This window comes from Hypanus sabinus, chromosome 10 (assembly GCF_030144855.1).
Source record: "Hypanus sabinus isolate sHypSab1 chromosome 10, sHypSab1.hap1, whole genome shotgun sequence".
NCBI classification, from domain to species: domain Eukaryota; kingdom Metazoa; phylum Chordata; class Chondrichthyes; order Myliobatiformes; family Dasyatidae; genus Hypanus; species Hypanus sabinus.
The window spans coordinates 105,484,812-105,503,755 of record NC_082715.1 but is presented as its reverse complement, the minus strand read 5'-3'; the positions used below and the strand labels follow the sequence as shown (position 1 = coordinate 105,503,755).

Genomic DNA, 18,944 nt, shown 5'->3' with positions numbered 1-18,944 from the left:
AGAGTCCGTCATTGTGCCGGCCCCCTAGGCCTGAGTCGATAGAGTTACAGGCATTAAATACTTCGTCTCTTCATAGATTAAATAAGTGAGATCATACCCGGAATATCATGTACAGTTCTGGTCTCCTTAATCAAAGAAAAGATTTCCTTACTTTGGACATGCAGTGAAGATACATCATATTGGTTCCTGGTATACCTAGTATGTCCTTTGAGGAAAGCTGGAGGTGCCTTGGCTACTATTTCCTCAGTTTAAGAATCAGACAAACCCTCATTAAATTTTACATAATTCTTAGATACTTCAGGATGATAGACATGTTTCTCCTATCTCAGGTTTATAGAACTGGGGATTGCAGTCTTAAAAGGACGCATAGGCTATTAAGAACCAAGACTGGGAAGTGATCCTTGCAGTTTTCATTTCCATTTCCAGAGGTGTTGGCGCAGGCTAGATCAATTATTTATCAATGAGGATATTAAAGGGACCAAAGGCCATGGAGACAGAGTAAGTTAATATCTTGTTCAATGGCAAAGCACGTCTAAGGAACTGCAAGGTTTACTTGCATTTCATATGGGCATTGTGTAGACTATAGAGCTAAATTCAAATTCATAGAGCTAGAATCACTCAATATCATTTACCATGTTTGACCAAATTTTGAATGAATCTGCATGCTATAATAAAATTAGCCCACAACAGAAGAATATGTTGATTATTCCTTTATGTTACATTTGTGTAAACTGAATATTAAAATCACCATCAGTCCAATTAGATTGATATACCATTTTGGTTTAGATGTTTATATATTTCATAAGTGGAAACAGTAACATTTACAAAAGTCTATTTATGATTAATTGTTGCAGTCCAAAACCTTGAACTGAAATTATACATTGCATTCTTGATTAAAATTTAGGGATTTTTTTTTAGAAATAATGATTCTTGGCAACACTGCATAGCAGTCACAGCAAATTTCACAGAATATGCATCACGTTTTTAACATTAGACAAAGTTTACATTAAAATGATACTATCATACAGCTGTAAGGCTTGTTTACATAGATTACAGGAATGTACTTTAAAAACCTAACCTCTAAATCAGAACAGTGCCCACGGGATGTTGATTGAAGTTTAGGTGTACATATATCTGTAAGAGGAAAGTTATTTATATATAACATAGGAGGTTTATATTTATGTATATCAAATTCAAGGTTACAGAGAAATAGGAACTGGCTGTTCAAACCCACAAGCTTGCCTTACCTTAATAGATTATGGTGCAACTATACAGTTTATTTCCTTACCTCTGAACAGAAATACATACAAATGTTTTATTATTCATTAAAAAACAGAAGACTTTATGACAAAGTATTTCTGCAGCTGGTTTGTGAACGATTTTCATTCACAGCTATAGTATAACAAATAGTTCCAATACCTCTTTTTCTGGGATACGACCACATGGTATTCAGACCTGATCTGTTTATTTCTTATTTGTACATTTCAGAAAGAAACCTTCACCTTCTTGAACCTTGTTGGTATTCTGGGAATTTGGGAAAATAGCAACTTCTTTCAAAACTGTCAAATAGTTTTCAACTTGAATGGATTGAATTAAATTTGCCTCCTTAACCTCTAGGCAAATGGAAATAATCTTCAATGACCACAGCGAACAATTACAAATAAATTTAAATAATGTAAGAAAAATGTGGAATGTTTGCATTGTTATTGAATTGTTACTTTTTTAACAACAGAAATAAAACTGTTTGCTGTAATTAGTAATTACAATTAGTCTAATACAAAGAATGTTTGTGCTTAATTATCAAAACAGTAAAAATATGGCAATGGGTGCAACATTAAGGCTTTATAGTTTTAAAATTTTTAGTGTAATATAACTATTTACATTTGTTCTATAATTCTAATTTTTGGCTTGTGTTTTAATACCAATGGTATTTATTGTTCACAGTGAAACATATTCTCAATGCAGAATTCTAAATGTACCGATCTTTCTTTTCTTCTTGTTGTCCCTTCTATATAATATTTACTCCTAGAAAAACAGACACACTGGGACAGATTAAAACCTGGAATTGTGTATGCTTTGTAACTGATCATATTTACATCTCTCCATCTTAAATTTTATTGTTATTATAACTATACAAGAATGAATTTAAACATGTACTCAGTAGGTATGCAATCCAGTTCTGAATGCCACATCTGCTTTCTGATGTAAAAGGTACAAAAATGAAAAAAGTTTGGTTGTCATTCCCAAAAAAGTATTATTCTCAGTGCATACTCAAATCCAAGAGATTGAGAGTTCTTTCAAGCTGGTGTTTAGCAATGGTGCAGCCCAGCTGAACAGTTGAATACTGTGATCTTCAACAGTTGCCATTTGTAGTCAAAGCCACATTGCTGAACAAGCTTTTGTTACTGCACCACAAAGTTCTTTCAGAGGCTCTTCCATCGCTATTCAGACTCATTTTTAGCCAAGGCTGTCCCTAACAGTATAAATCTAGGTAAAAAGCTTTGAGCCTTAAGCTTGATAGTTTGGGAGTGAAACTTTGCTTTTGCTGCAAATCAAATACCAAGTCATTTTTTATTCAATTGGAAGGCTGCTGAGGTAATACATGGCACATGTTTACAAAACTAAAGACCGATCAAGAAACTTGGTAAAGATGAATTGTCCTTCAGTGTCAAATAGTCTCTTCCTACTTTTCCACTGGAGGTGTTCTTCCAGTCCTCAAGATTTCTTCACTTCGCTCAAAAGAAAATTTTGAGAAAGAAAAATGTCTGAAGAAAAACATGGCATTTTTTTTTTACTGGACTATTTAACTGAGTTAGATCACTGGTGTTCAACTTCCTGAGAAGTTCTGCTTTTGTCTTCATTCACTTGGGCTGTACTTTCCTCACTATTATGTCGTCTGAGAACAAGACCTCGCCACCTTGCCTTGTTCTTTCGCAGGTGGCTCATCATTGTTATGGTCAAACTTGTGTTTTCAGTAAAACGGGACCATTCCACAAACAGGGGCTCAACAATGTAACTCATAAAACCTGGACAAAAAAAGGAGAGTACTAAATTAATGACATCTTCACCTTAATTCAAAAGCTATTAATAAGTTAGGCAAAATATTATGCAAGAGAACACTTAAGAAAGAAATCAAGAGGGCTAAAAGAAGGTATGAGGTTGCCTTAGCGACAAAGTGAAGGAGAATCCTAAGGGATTCTACAGAGATGTTAAGAGCAAAAGGATTGCAAGGGACAAAATTGGTCCTCCGGAAGATCAGAATGGTGATCCATACGTGGAGCCAAAAGAGATGGGGGGAGATCTTAAATGGATTTTTTGCTCAGGTGACAGACACAGGGTCCGTAGTAAAATGGCATCAACTTCATGGACCCCATAAAGATTACAGAGGAGGTGTTTGCTGGCTTGAGGTCAATTAGGGTGATAAATCCCCAGGGCATGACAAGGTCTTCCCTCGGACTCTGCAGGAGGCAAATACAGAAATTGCTGGGGCTCGAGCAGAGATATTTAAATCATCCTTAGTGACAGTAGAGGTGCCAGAGGATTGGAGGATAGCCAATATTGCTCTGCTGTAAAAGAAAGGCTCTGAAAATAAAGCAGGAAATTATAGGCCAGTAAGCCTGACATCTGTAATGTGAAAGTATTGGGAGGTATTCCAAGGTAACAGATATATCAGTATTTGGATAGACGTGTACTGCTTAAGGGTAGTCAGTATGGCTTTGTGCATGGTAGGTCATGTCTAACCAATCTTATAGTTTTTCAAGGAGGTTTCCAGGAAAGTTGATAAATGCAAGGCAGTGGATGTTGTCCACATGGACTTTAGTAAGGCATCTGACAAGGTCCCCATGGGATGTTGGTCAAGAAGGTTCAGTCTCTTGGCATTTAAGAAGAGGTTTTAAATTGGATTTGATATTGGCTTTATGGAAGAAGCCAGAGAGTGGTAGTAGATGGATGTCTCTCTGACTGGAGGCCTGTGACTAGTGGAGTGCCACTGGGATCAATGCTGAGTCCAATGCTATTTGTCATCTGTATCAATGATCTGGATGATAATCTGGTAAACTGGATCAGCAAATTCGTGGATAATACCAAGATTGGGGTGTAGTGGACAGCAAAGAAAACTACCATAGTTTGGAGCAGGATCTGGACCAACTGGAAAAATGCACTGAAAAATGGCAGAAGGAATTTAATGTTGACAAGCACAAGGAGTTGCAATTTGGTAGGACCAATGTGGTTAGGTCTTGCAAAGTGAATGGTAGGGCACTGAGGATTGCGGTAGAATAAAGGGATCTAGGAATACAGGTCATAATTAATTGAAAGTGGCATTACAGGTAGAAAGGGTCATAAAGAAAGCTTTTGGCACATTGGCTTCCATAAATCCAAGTATTGAGTACAGGACATGGGATGTTATGTTGAAGTTGTACAAGACATTGGTGAGGCCTAATTTGGAGTACTGTGTTCAGTTTTGGTCACCTACCTACAGGAAAGATATAAATAAGATTGAAAGAGTACAGAGAAAATTTACAAGGATGTTGCCAGGTCTGGAGGACCTGAGTTATATGGAAAGATTGAATAGGTTAGGACTTTATTCCTTGGAATGTAGAAGATTGAGAGGAAATTTGATAGAGGTATACAAAATGTTGAGGGGTATAGATAGGATAAACACAAGCCGGCTTTTTCCACTGTCATTGGGTGGGACTACAATTAAAGGTCATGGGTTAATGGAGAAAGGTGAAAAGTTTAAAGGGAACATGAGGGGAAACTTCTTCATTTAGTGCGTAATGAGAGTGTGGACAAGCTGTCAGTGCAAGTGTTGCATGTGAACTTGTTTTCAACATTTAAGAGAAGTTTGGATAAGCACATGGATGGTAGGCATATGGAGGGCTAAGGTTCTGATACAGGTCAATGAGAATAGGGAGTTTAAATGGCTCGGCATGGACAAGATGGGCCAAAGGGCGTGTATCTGCACACTGCTTTTCTATGATGCTATTATGCTCATCAAATCCAGATCTATTATCAAGTTGATGCTCACTGCCAAAACAACAGCTCTGAACTTAGGTGAGTCATTATTGCGTAAATTCCTAAAAAACACACTACTTCATGTTGAAGGACCAGGTTCTGGACAGCTCGATATAGGTCTGCAGCAGGACCTAGTAATACTTATATGCAAACATTTAGGAACATGGTGAAGATCTCTAATTTAATATCTTAAAATATTGAACTTCAAAAAGAAAATATGCAGGGGAAGAAAATACTCTGGTTCCCCGCTACAAAAGAGGAATAAAGGCTGCTTAACTGAAGAAAATGGGTGGATTAGGCCCAGCTTCTAAATCTGCTGCACTTTAATATCATATGGACCTGTCCCAGTTTTCTAACCTTACAAAGAATTACTTCCCCTAGAAATACCTCCAGTGACCTAGCCCCCACAATTTCAGGTAGACAACTTAGGATATTACTACCCCTAGATCTGTAAAAAATTGGAAATTCACTACAATCTTATAATATGCAGAGGGATATTATTTTAACCTGTCCTTTACAATTTTCAAGGCAAAATAAGTCTGTAAAAAGTATCAAATTTATTTTACCTATTTGTATGCTGGGTATAGTATCTTTCAGCTGATTGCACAGTGGACTAACTTCAAGCTTCAAACGTTCCTCTAAGTCACCTGCAAGCCAAGTAAGCAAGCAGAAATAAATGAATAAAAATTATATATAATACAATGTTTTCATACCTTATGCATTAATTGTGTAGCTTTAAATTAATCAGTGTACTACTGTGAATATACAGCTCATGATCTAATACCAAGTCTCCAGTATGTATGATGACTTACACAATCAGGCCTCTGAGCATGGAACATGACATTGCCTTATGATTTTGTTGTCAAATACAGACTTTAGAAATGGCATTGACCGTGAAAGGATGAATACGCCTTCATTGGAGGGTTAAGTTTACTCCAGTGTAAGGTTCAGTGCTCAAGCTTTGAGGGTTTGGGCAGGGGTATTCAACGATAACAATTATTCCGGCAGCCTATTTCAGTGTATCTGCTCCCATCACCTACATCAAAGTGGCCCACCCAGAATTAAAGCAGCAGTGTGTGTGAGTGAGAATGACTAATTATTGCATACATGAAGCATAACATGGAAAAATACCATTTCTTTAAGACTCTGAACAAAAATGGTATTGGTCTCCCATACAGCCCACATTTCCATGTGATTAAAAATTCTTACGGCTGAATTCTAACCTGATGTATAAAGGTGAATAGTTTTTTTTTTGAAGGAATCTGGAAATTAATTTTGATCATGTAGAGGGGTACAATACAAAGATGGAAGACGGGTAACTTATCTGTCAGTTTACATATCAAATGATGAGTGATTTTAAGACCAAACATGCAGGAAAATGTAACATTATCAAACTTCTTGAACTCCATTTAGCTATAGTGGATTGCTTTCAAACTATAATTAAGCATACTTAACTAAGTATTAATGACTTTTTTTGTGAAGTAAATAAAAGGAAACAAATTTAAACAGACTTTCCAAAATAGCCAACCAAATACAGAACTCTGATTATCCATTTTGTTTTGGCACATATACTTGTTACTCTAGTTACTGGTAACATTATGTACAAGTATGTTTTTTTATTTGAGAATAAAGATTTGATGGCTCGGTCAGGAATTCATGACAGCTATTGTGACTGGAGGATCTTGATCTGAAACATCGACTGCCTGTTTCCCTCTACAGACACTGCCCACCAGATGAGCTTCTCTAGCACGTTATTGTTGAGAGTTAGGTACAAAATTAGCTGAATGAAGAGAACAAGGAATAAACGCAATGGTCTAATCAACATTCTCTTGTGCTAGCAATCACTTCTTTATTAGTCAGGTCAGATTATTGGGATTCAGTTATCCTACACAGGTAGAAAAGATTTAACAATGCCATTCATGAAATGATTTACCAGTAGTAAGAGAACTACAAATCAGAGATCAACATCTTCAATGTTCTTTTACTCTAGAGATTTTAAAGCACCATTCTCATGTATGTGTCAAAGACTGATCTATTTCATTTAATACAGAAAATGAACTGAGGAGTAAAAGCAAGGCTTGCTGATAATTTGATACCTTAATGCCTAATGATGTTGATATTATTTTTGGAAAATTAGTAAGGCACATATTGTTTCAAAGTTATACAAATCCAGGATTTTGAAATAATCAAGCTGAAGGACTCACTCCTTCATTCCCATTGTAAAATTTTCCAAACAAATTTCTGGATTCTGAATCCTTGTAGCCTTGAGAATATATACTGTAAATCACTTAGTCATCATAGCACACGAGTCCCACTAACCTTGTCGGTAAAATTCCTCACAGACTTTCTCACTCCATTGCTTGCTCATATCCCAGACCCGACAAGGATTACAGATATCTGCACACTTAAGTGCTATCTGAATAACAATCCAAAAACAGAAAAATTACCTAAGCAAATACCAACTTTAAAATTAATTTTGAAAACAACTTGTAAATGAATGATATAGAAGTTCTTGAAAACTGCCAGTTAGCTAGACTCAAGTCAAAATACTTCCTGTAAATTTCAGAAATTATACATTCAATTAAAATCTGGTCTAAATATTGCAATAATGTATCTGCACTATGAAGCTTACATGGAAGGCCATGCTAAATAAAGCATAATTTTTAATTGATCTTTGCAGTATTTCAGTGAAACTGAATAGAATATCAATTTCAGGTAACAAGGTATAGATAGGGAGGATGTGATGAGCTGATCCTCTCCATTTCAGTTCATCTTTTTAAAAAAATATATGACATTTCTTTATCCTCTTTACTCTAAGATCAGTCAAAGATCAAAGTAAATTTTATCACCATATACAATCCTGTGATTTGTGTTCTTGTCAGCAAATCTATAGAATAATTATAACATGATCAATAAAAGATCAACCAGAATGCAGAAGACAACTAACAGTGCAAATGCAAATATAAAAAGCGATAAATAATGAGAACATGAAATAATGCGATAAAGAATCTTTAAAACTGTGATAATAGTTTGTGGGTACATCTCAATTATGGGGCAAGTGACTGTAGTTATCTCCTTTTAATCGAGAGCCTGACGGTTGAGGGGTAGTAACTGTTCCTAAACCTAGTGATGCAAGTCCTGAGGCTCTAGTGCCTGATGACAGCAGTGAGAAGCAAGAATGACCTGGGTGGTGGGGATTTCTGATGATGGATGCTGCTATGGTAGATGTGTTCAATGGTAGGATTTTCCATTCAAAGGCATTGGTGTTTCCATACCAGGCTATGATGCAGCCAGGCAATACACTCTCCACTACACATCTACAGAAGTTTTAGATGTCATGCTGAATCTCTGCAGACTCCTAAGGAAGCAGAAGCGCTGACCCAGTTTTTTGCAATTGCACTTATGTGCTGGGTCCTCTGAAATAGGAACACCCAGGAATTTGTAGTTGCTAATGCTCTCCACATCTGATGAGGACTTGCTCATGGACCTCTGGTTTCTCTCTCCTGAAGTCTATAATCAGTTCCTTGATTTTGCCTACATTGAGTGAGAGGTTGTTGTTCTGACATCTCTCAGCCAGATTTTCAATCTTTCTCCTGAATGCTGATTCATCACCACCTCTTATTTGGCCCACAACAGTGGTGTCATCAGCAATCTTGAATATGGCACTGGAGCTATGCTTAGCCACACAGTCATAGGTGTAAAGACAGTAGTGCAGGGGGCAAAGTGCAAAACCATGTGAGGCACCTGTGCTGATGGAGCTTGCGGAGGAGATGTTGTTAATCCAAACAAACTGACAGATGTGAACTCCATTTTCAAAATCTTGAGGAGGGAGATGCTTGTTGTTCCCTTCTATAGTCTCCAGAACTAATATTCTGGAGACAAGAAAGGAACAGGGAATACTAAATTGCAATTTATCACTGATACACAGTTCTTGCAAATACACCAGATGTCTGAAATAGATAACTACATGGAATAACCTTTAATTCGAAAATAAGAGCTAACAATTCCAAGAAACTGTCAATAATGGTAGTTATTCATAGAAATTTAAGGCAGACAATAAAATATTCAAGAAAACTAATATGATTAATATTTTCATACTGAAGAATCTGAGGTACAGTGATCTAGTACATTCTGTTATCAAATGTTATAATCAGAAACCAGGGCTTAAATAAAGGTACACATTTACTGATTAATTGATGTGATATATTTTAAGTTCCACAACTGTAAGTTGGGGGACCCATGGGAAAAGAAGCACCACGTGGAAGGGCACTTTGGGTTGGATGTCACAGACCAGATTGCTGTTCGCTAGTGACATTATCTTTAATAAAATTATGACACGCAACTTAAGCATAATGAACATTGTGTTATCTGCTCTATTGAATTCTTGATCACTAATCTAATAATAATAACTGCTATATTAGAGTCAAGTTTTTATTTCTAGATCTCCAGAAAAATAGCCATAGACTGCGTACTGCATGTGAAGAACCTGTCAAAAATGATTGTCATTTGTCATCATCAGGTTCCACATTTAGGCAGGCCTCTTCCAACAAGTAATGTTTTATACTCCACAACCTAATGTGTTCAAGAACTGTGGTGATCGGTGGGCATAGACTCTCACATTTCCCTATCTGTTCTTCAATTCCTCACTTTAAGTCAACTTAAGGGACTGTTCTAGCTGAGTAATGTGAGCTCACACTGTTAAAGGATCAGAACGTTAGAATGCTCAGTATCACTGTGGAAGTCCCAAGTTTGCTGCAGCACTCAACCAGTGCTTTCCAGGTATACAGTATGTTCCAACACTGGTCTATAACAACAATATAAACTTACTGGACTCATTTATGTTTCTGAATTTACCTGCTGAAATTGCAGTTTGGAACTTGTGGAAAGTGTGAATACATCTGTTTTAATGGAGAAGTGTGGTTGTTAGGGAGGTAGGTATCTAGTCACTTACATTTTTGAATTTTTTGTGTTTGCCTTAAAATTTTTTAAGTATTTAATAATTTAAAAGAAAAATAGATTTTGAATGCTACTGAATTCCAATATTCAGGTCCTTGAGCAGTAATTAGCCAAGCCTGAGAACATCATGTAAAAAATTAACATCTTTGATAGGACATTTTAAAGCCCATTCACATAGCAACATAACGTTTTGCAAGGAGAGACCTCAAATACAGACAATAGCCCAGTTGTTTCTCTCCAAAGCCAAGTAGCATTACCACAATATGTTGTAATCCTGATTTACTGGAGAAGATAAAAATTTTGCTGAATGAAATGCTCTATTAGAAATATTTCAAGTAAACGTGTATTTTATAAATTTTTAAATTACATTTAAGTGTGTTTTGGGCACTTGAGGCAAAGTGTAAGTTTGCAATTCAAACAAAAATATGAGTCAAGACAGGTTTAATACTGAAGCGACTATCGGAGTGTAATAGCTTTAGAGCTGTGATAATAAAAGGCAGTCATCCTTTACATATATTCACATGCTTAAGGAATAATGGTCTGGACCTTCCACTGACTGGTGCATTGTCCAAGTTTATTGGTCACCTGCCTATTAAAATCAGAATAACGTGGATCAAGTCAAGGGCTGTGATTTGCTGCTGAGTTAGCAGCTAGGAAGTACTGTCCATGGAATAGCTTTGATAGAATATCTTGGGCAGTTACAAATAAGTCCATGTAAATAATTAAAACTAAAAAAAATTAAACATACTGAAAATTTAAGAAGTTGAAATGAAATACTCATAAACATTATGGAATAATTAAATATTTTTGAACCAACTCGATGAAATAAATAAAGAAATTGAGCTTATATTTGCTGCCCACCCCAACGCTCTCAAAAGAATGGACAGCTGTATTGTGTCCGGTCAAACCAAAGCTAACTTCACAGCCCACAGGAATACAGAATTCCTGTAATCTTATGCATGCAAGTCCACACAGTTCTGTGTAAAACTCCTTTATGGAGACTTCAGGCTCACTAATTTATTATGACTTTGACAGCTCAACTAAGATGCAGGCATGCTTGGCTGCAGGGGCCACTCTGGGCCCAACCAAAGTTGTAGTTGTTCATCCTTTACCTCTTATTTGCTATCGCAAGACACTGCTGGCTAGCAAGTACTGCAAGTCTACCCTATCAGTGAGCTGCACAGTAGCAACGGAGCTGGACTTGGTGTGGACTGTGAAGACGCCAGGGTTGGTGTGCAAACAAATGGAGCGAGTGATTGTCTTGGAAATTTTTTTATTGTGATTGTAGGACCCTGTTGGACATTGGTAATGTAGAATACTGCAAGTTTGGTTTACTGGTGAGACCGAGGGTGGGGGAGCTGTAGTGTGGTCTAAGCTTTAAGCTACCGAGTCACTTGTTGCAGCCACCCAGGGGAGAGATGCTGAAAGCTGTGTGGGAGAAAGCAGAGTCACAGTGGCATGCTGCAGTCTGGGCCAGTTGGGGACCGGCTCTTCCTGTCGGCGCTGCTCTTGGTGGAAGACAAGCTAGACTGCATTCATCTGCAGACTGGTGTGGGCTTGTTCTTGTTGCCAAAATTCAGGCACCATCAATCTACAGGGTATGACACTTGGGGATTTTTCTGTGTAACTGTATGTTTACTGCTATCTTATATGTGCCTTGACTGCTGGTACTGTGTTTGCCACCTTGGCTCTGGAGGAACCCTGTTTGGTTTGGCTGTATTCATGAGTATTCGTGTATGTTGAAAGACAATTAAATTTGAACCTACCTGCAATATGAAGTGCTTATGATCTGCAACCTCCAATGATAAATCTCTGTTGTCCGAATGAGCTTTCATTCTTCTAAGAAACTCATTTTGTCGGCTAATATCTGTGGCCAGAATGAGAGATCCTAACTGTTGTTCAATGTCTTGTCTGTAACAAAAATAGATGTGATCATCTCAAAATTGAGGACTCTATGTTGATTTTGTGTGTGATGAGGAGATGCCTTAGAAGCCAGTGTTTCCCTAAAGGAAGTGGAATTGGAGGGAAAGCTTCAGTGACTTCAGTTAATTACATTTTTACCATAGGTGCACCTCTTCTAATTGAGTTGAATCATACACTCGACTAACAATGTATTGAGAGCTCCTCTGTCTTTACTGATATTGTCCATACTCATATAACTTGCTGTTGAATTGAAACAAATGCTATATTTGTATCCTACTATCTTGTTTTCAGTGAGGCCTCTATGTCACATTTTACCATCGTGAATTCAAACAGCGATAGAATACTTGGTTCACTCTCTGCATATGCTCAATGCACAATTAAATGTAACTTAAACATTAGACAATGTTTTAGTAGAGACTGTCAAATTATTACAGATAAGCTTAACTCACATTGTTTCTGCAGGCAGATGAGCCAGCAGCCCTGATTCTCGGAGCATTCCCACAGTAGATCTCCAGTGGTGATTCTCCAGCACAGAGATGTTCTTTAAAGAGAGTAAATAAAAAAAAAGAAATCCATTCTTTATTTCCATGATAGCTTACTGAGTGATACATTAATACAAGGTCTTTAAGACCAGTTACAGATCTTAAGAGGGAGAGTAGGAGAGACCACTACATTCTGCTTAAGCCAACAAGTGGGCATGTGAAAAGCTGGCAATAACTTTGTTCTGATATACTTTATAGCTTATAAAAGACTCATCTTCCTTCGTGTGGCCCAAATGATAGTGGCAATTAATTATGAAACAAGCTATTTGAGGAGTATACACACTATGATGAATTTAAAGGGCAAATTAATATGGCCCTATTTGTTACATTTTAAGCGCAGCACTTGTTCCATGGTAAAGTTAAAGGATGTTGAGTACTGAGGATAGGTGACTTGCAATGTGACAACTACTGATGGCCTCTGACCACGTGTGACACACATTTCCTTTGTGTCATCTCTGATCCATTAAGGCAGCCCTGCTGCCTTTCAAAAGTGTAGAATTACATCAGGGCTTAATACTACATGAGTCCCCATGTGGACTACTTCTGCTCTTGTAACTTAAGACTGCCTTGCCATGCAGTAGGCCATGAAAGTAAATCATTCCCCTTCTATTTAGCCCCAGTATTCCTCAATTAACTTACAGCTTCAGTCAGTCGTTTCAGCAAGGTTTCAGCAATACTGTCTGTATACCAGAACGGGATTGAGTGGGATTCCTAGGCACCTGGAATTTTTGATGCAATTTATCTCTTTGCTGCCAAAATATGGATGCTGAGCTATAATGCTGAAGTGACCATCTTATGCCAGCAAGCTCTTAAAACCACCCAAGTGGACAGAGACATTCCTCTCTAATTCACTGGACTAAATCCTTATTCTAATATACTTTATTCTGATATCCTACTGATAATAAGTCACCAATCTAAAAATTCCTAGTTTATTTCAATACATTTTTTTCTGATCTTTAACCAATTTTCTTTGTCAATGTATTATCCCAATTCCACATCCTTATTTCTGAAGTAACCGTTCATGTAGGAACTTAATAAATGAATATTACTCACCAAGCAAATAATATAAACACTACCTTTCATGAACTGGCATGTGCCAGTTAATATTTATTTTTCTCTTCAACATAAATGTTTGTATACTTATCAACCATAAAGTCTTTAAACCATTAATAATCTATGATCACTACAATATTAAACAATCGCAACAGTAAAAATTGCTGATATAGTAATTTAAGCAATAAGAAATATCTCACACTTGTGCTATTATTGAAAATTATCATTTGTAATCACTACAGTTTAAATGGTAAAAACACAATAGGTTTTAGTTTTCACCTGATACAGACTGGCTAAATGATGTTTGGTTTTAATTAAAAAAGGCTGGTTGACTCCTGGATGATCAACATCGTGGGCTGCAGCTGCCATCAAACCAAGCATGATATCAAGAGGTGTCAAAAAGTGGGCAAGCTTTAAAGCATGTAAAATACAAAGGAAAATTATTATAATATACAGTATTTATAATCTTTTTAATGCTGATAAATGTCATGTTATAAAAGATACAAGAATAAAATCACACTTCCACATAGACACAAGAGATTCTGCAGATGCTGGAAATCCAATAAGACACACAAATTGCTGGAAGAACTCAGCATCTATGGAGGGGAATAGTCAACAGTTTGGGCCCACATCCTTCGTCAGGATCAGAAGGTCTCAGCCCGAAACGTTGACTGTTTATTCCCCTTCGTGGATGCTGCCTGAACTGCAGCTTTTTGTGTATTAGAGGAATTTGTGGTTTCTGCTGGGTTGAGAGGATAGCACAGCAAACTTAGGTAAAATGCTGCTTTTCAAGGACTATGTAGTGATGATGTAACATCTCTCAATGCTATATATTTGGGGTCTTCTATACTATCACACTAAAATCCATCTAGAACGGTAACATTCAGAACCCTAGCAGATTTTGCTAATGCAGAAACATGTTCTCAATTAATTGTGTGGTTAACCACGGATTTGGTTGAAAGATGGTGCACAATAGAGAGGGAGTTAGGTTAGGAGCTGCTAGACTTGTTCACTTAAATTCATTTTTTGACCATGTACAAATATTTGGCTGCAGCCAATGATTAAAAGAAATCACTGTCTTTATATCAGAGTATGTTTTTTGGTTAGGTAATTGAAATTCAAATAGCAAACAGGGAGGAAATCACATTAACTTGTTATTGACTGCCTCAATTTGTAATAAAAAATCTTGGAAAAAAATTCATTAATTTCTCAGCCAAGCATATGGTTTATGCACCAGTGTTTCACCCGAGACTCTTACCTGTACCTAAACCCACAAATGCAAAATGCATCTGCTACATATATCAACAGACATTAATTCTTAAACAGAAAGTGATGGAAGTGTGTAGAGATCTATACTTTGTTAGGTGAAAAACATCTGTCAGATCTAATTGCAGAGCAGTACAATTGGTGGAGCTGACACCTAACAACTGCAGTAATCCGGCCTCATTCCTGAGCTTCAGTGTTACCTGTGTGCAGTTTGTACATTCCCCCTATGCCCCCGTGGGTCTCTTCTGGGTACTTCAGTTGCCCTCCACATCTCGAGGATGTCGGTAGGTTAATTAGCCACTGTAAAATTAACCTAATGTGTTTGGGAGAGGTAGAATCTGGGGTAGTTAATGGGAATGGGATTAGTATAAATTGGCGCTTGTTGGTCAGCACAGCCTCAGTGGGCTGAAGGGCCTGTTTATGTGCTATATGACTAACACCCAAAACTTGTCTATTCTCTTTTCGGGAGCTAATGGATGGTGTATAGTAATTTGATTTTATTTTTGATTTTTAGCTTTTGCAGTTTGTCTATCACCTGATCCTGTCCTTGAATTTACCTAACTTAAAAATAAAATTGTTTGATGGAAAAAGGTAATTAAAGTGTGAAGAGTTCTTTTGAACTGTTTTATGAAAAAAATGAAAGACAAGCTTTAGTTCAGAAATTTAATCAACAAACACTTGCATAACGTAACCTCTCTGGGTTTGATCATTTTCAGATACCATGAAATGCAATGGTTTGAATGAATTAATTCTCAGCTTCTGACTTTACCACTGCTTGGGATACCTTGAATGAGTATAGATTCAACACAATATGAGTATGTTAGCCTAATAGAGTCCTTGTTGTGTGTGTGTCTCTCCCTAGTTGCCCAAGTGATCTAATCCTGTGATTATGTGCAACTTCAGTTAATTAGACTGTAAACCAAAGTACATGAGTGCATGCACTCTTCACCAGTAACCATATCCAGGCACATTTAAATGAAGCCACATAATTGTGGGAAATCCTGGGTAGAAGTTCCAGTTATTAAGCTGATCATTAACTCATTTATATTCCTAGTTGGAGTGACTCTGGGCCTGAAAAAGTGTTTCGACCTCAAATAACAACAATTCAAAGATGCTGCTCAACCTCCTGAGTTCCTCCACCACATTGTCTGTTCCTTTTAATTCTACACTTCCCTACCCTGGGAAAAAGATGATCTATCCAATCTATGCCCCTCATAATTTTATAAAGCTTTATGTATTGCATTTATTTGCACAGTATTTCTTTTGTACATTGGTTGTCTGTCTGTTTATATGTAGTTTTCATAAATTCTATTGAATTTTTTCCCTATTGATGCCTACAAGAAAATGAATCTCACAGTAGTATATGGCATCATATACTGTATGTACTCCGAAAATAAATATTCTTTGAATTTTGAAGTTAGCCTCGTATATTCCAGTGAGAATAAACACAGCCTCTTCAATCTTTCCTTATAACTACAACCCTCCATTCCAGGCAACATCTTAATTAATCTGTCTTACTTTTTTTATTGCTACATTCTTCCTGCTGTTTGGGAACTGGAAATGTATACAAGTGATTTTCATCATTTGATCTGATACAAATCCATTATAATCAAGTAAAATTAACATGAACTAACATGTCATTTAGGTGAATACCTTAATATCTGATTCTAACGATCAATGTAAATATTATAAGTACAATATCTTGAAAATGTAAGTTAATTTTAGCAGTGTTTGTTCAAACTGTATTGAATTTATTATAATGGTGTCCTTTGCTTTATATTTCATGAAATAAAACTTCCATGCTGAAGTCAGTAAAATTACATCATTTTACAATGAAGTACTTGGACAGCATTTTAAGATGGGCAAACTAAGTTTTATTACATAAATTCTCATGGAATATTTCAGATTTCAGTCACCAACTGTCCTTTGACACATAAAGGGCACAAAAACAGCTCACTTCAGTTTGAGAAACCTATCAGCTGAACTATACTGTTAATACAAACCACAACTGCAGAAAAAATGATGCCAATTTAGTTATTCCTTAAATGTTAAGTTTACATGGTGATTATCAGCAGGATACTTAGTGCCAGCAATTTTAAGGCTTAAGCTAATCCTCCTCCTTTACCAATGTCTGCAAACATAGTGCACTTCTCACAGAGAAAAGACCTGGCAGATTCTCCTCATGCTACTTAACATTGATGAGAAAATTACTTTGTTTCTAAGTTTGTGTAAAAGTTTGAAAGATTTATTTATACCTTTGGTTCTTTCAGGTAGCAATGCATTGCCTGAGTCACATCGGCTGCATGGACTGCATTGTGATAAGGATTCTGGCTGTGGTAATCCTCTTGAATCATAACTGATAGAGGAAAAATAAACACGTATTTATTTGTCACAAAGCTACCAACAAAAATCTGAAGCAACTGCACAACTTTCACAAGTGTTTGTTTGCAACAGGTTTTACTGAATATATGTCATAAGCATAATGCATATTACTTCATAAGAAATGCAAACTCACTTAAACTGAGGGCGAACTTTCTTCAGTCTCCTGCCAACTGCTCATGCTGGGACTAATTTCATTGAAAGACAGCTAAAAGTATAGGAGAAGACTCCCCAAAATCTTGCTGTCCAAGACAGAAAGTGGCCCACCATATGTGCTCATCTGAGTTAATGCAACTGAGGACAATGATTCAATACAGTGGATTCCAGTTAACTGGGACATTTTGGGACAGTATATTTTGGCCCAATTAAGCAGCTGAAGTATGTTTGTAGTTAAATAGTTAAAAAGGTGTGTAAAAAAAGACAAACGACCATTTAACTGAGTAACAAATTATGTGTTTAAATGAAATACTGAACAAATCAGAACACTACCAATAGTACTACAATAATATAAAACTAGGTCTTAGTTTCTAATAGTTATCAACGAAAGAATTCATCAAATGTAGTGTGCATGGCCATGTTCTTCTGATTGACTGTAAATGAACAAATTCAGAGCAGACACCTAGAGCAGATAATCACAATGATTGCGTCCTTCAAATCTTCACTTTAATTGTAAGATTCAAGGTGATTGCTGATACCATCAAATACTTCATAGTTCTTAACTTAATGAAGTAGTACTATAATTTCATTTTCATTCCCGGCCATTTCTAGCATATCAGAGCCTGAATGCTTGAAACCACAATGAGCAAAACAGTTCTGAATTGTCTTACTGCTTATTTCTTGCCATCCATCAGTACAAAAAAAACCCCTGCTTTTAGAATTCAAACACTCCCACAAGTTGGAGATCGTCCACAGGTGTGTATTTTTGTAGTCTTTGCAGTTGTAAAAATGCAAAAAAAAAGCATTTGTCAATTTATTTTACACTCTATTCTGACTATAAGAACATTGATAGACCGAAGTCTTGTTGTGAGTTTCAAACAGTTCATTAATGATCTTCCAGGTATATATTTTTTTTACAATTATAAGGCATATAAGCAGACAGGTAATAAGCCGTTTAGTTAGATTGGCATCACGCTTGGAGAATACATGGTTATTGACGGACCTGTTACTGTTCTCTGTTATCAAATGGAAACTCAATTTATTAATGTGACAGCACACTCATTCACCCATGTAACCATGAAAGTCCCAAATCTGCGGACTGACCTCTACTGACTATTTCCCAGATGGGGATTCTGTCTGATGAACTTTTACCAGTTTAGTCCCTAATCAAACACAGCAAACAAATACATTTGGAAAGGGGAAGAGTACAAGTTAAAATCATTTGTAAAAGTTCAGATATATCTTATTGTTCTTACATGATTTCCTATTTTAATCATTTTAATTGCTTAGTTGTTTTTATAATAGTGAATTACAATGCATTCTTTAAAAAAAGATGCATTGAACTTGATAGTTGAGAAAATTCTTCAGCAAGGGCTTGTTCCAAATTATCACTGACCATTGGTTCATTAATCTCTCCATATTCTACCTCCAATGGTATCATCAGTATAACTTTTTCACAGCTTTTAGATAAGGGACAGCCCACAATTATAAACAATGTTCCAACCAAGATATTGTATACTTGTGTCACCTTCACCCAAGGTGATCTTGTAGTATTGTTTAATACAGGCCACATCTGAGCTCTGATAAGATTGATCTTTCTTGTAGCACCTCCCAAAACTCAAAAGCAACATTTACAAATAGTGCTATTTAAACTCG

At 36.6% G+C, this 18,944-nt stretch overlaps 1 protein-coding gene across 3 annotated transcripts in view; it reads right to left on the bottom strand.

The window, feature by feature from the left end:
• Positions 1 to 704: 704 nt before the first annotated feature.
• The window catches only part of LOC132400926 (cAMP-specific 3',5'-cyclic phosphodiesterase 7B-like), a 131,170-nt gene continuing 112,930 nt past the window's right edge, over positions 705 to 18,944 (bottom strand). For all 3 annotated transcript variants that reach the window (XM_059982488.1, XM_059982490.1, XM_059982487.1), the window contains 7 exons: positions 17,009 to 17,109; positions 13,767 to 13,898; positions 12,342 to 12,433; positions 11,736 to 11,880; positions 7,333 to 7,429; positions 5,580 to 5,660; positions 705 to 3,026 (listed from right to left, as the gene is read on the bottom strand). In XM_059982488.1, coding sequence (XP_059838471.1) covers positions 2,818 to 3,026; positions 5,580 to 5,660; positions 7,333 to 7,429; positions 11,736 to 11,880; positions 12,342 to 12,433; positions 13,767 to 13,898; positions 17,009 to 17,109 — 857 coding nt within the window. In that variant the 3' untranslated portion in view covers positions 705 to 2,817. The remainder of the gene's footprint in view (positions 3,027 to 5,579; positions 5,661 to 7,332; positions 7,430 to 11,735; positions 11,881 to 12,341; positions 12,434 to 13,766; positions 13,899 to 17,008; positions 17,110 to 18,944) is intronic.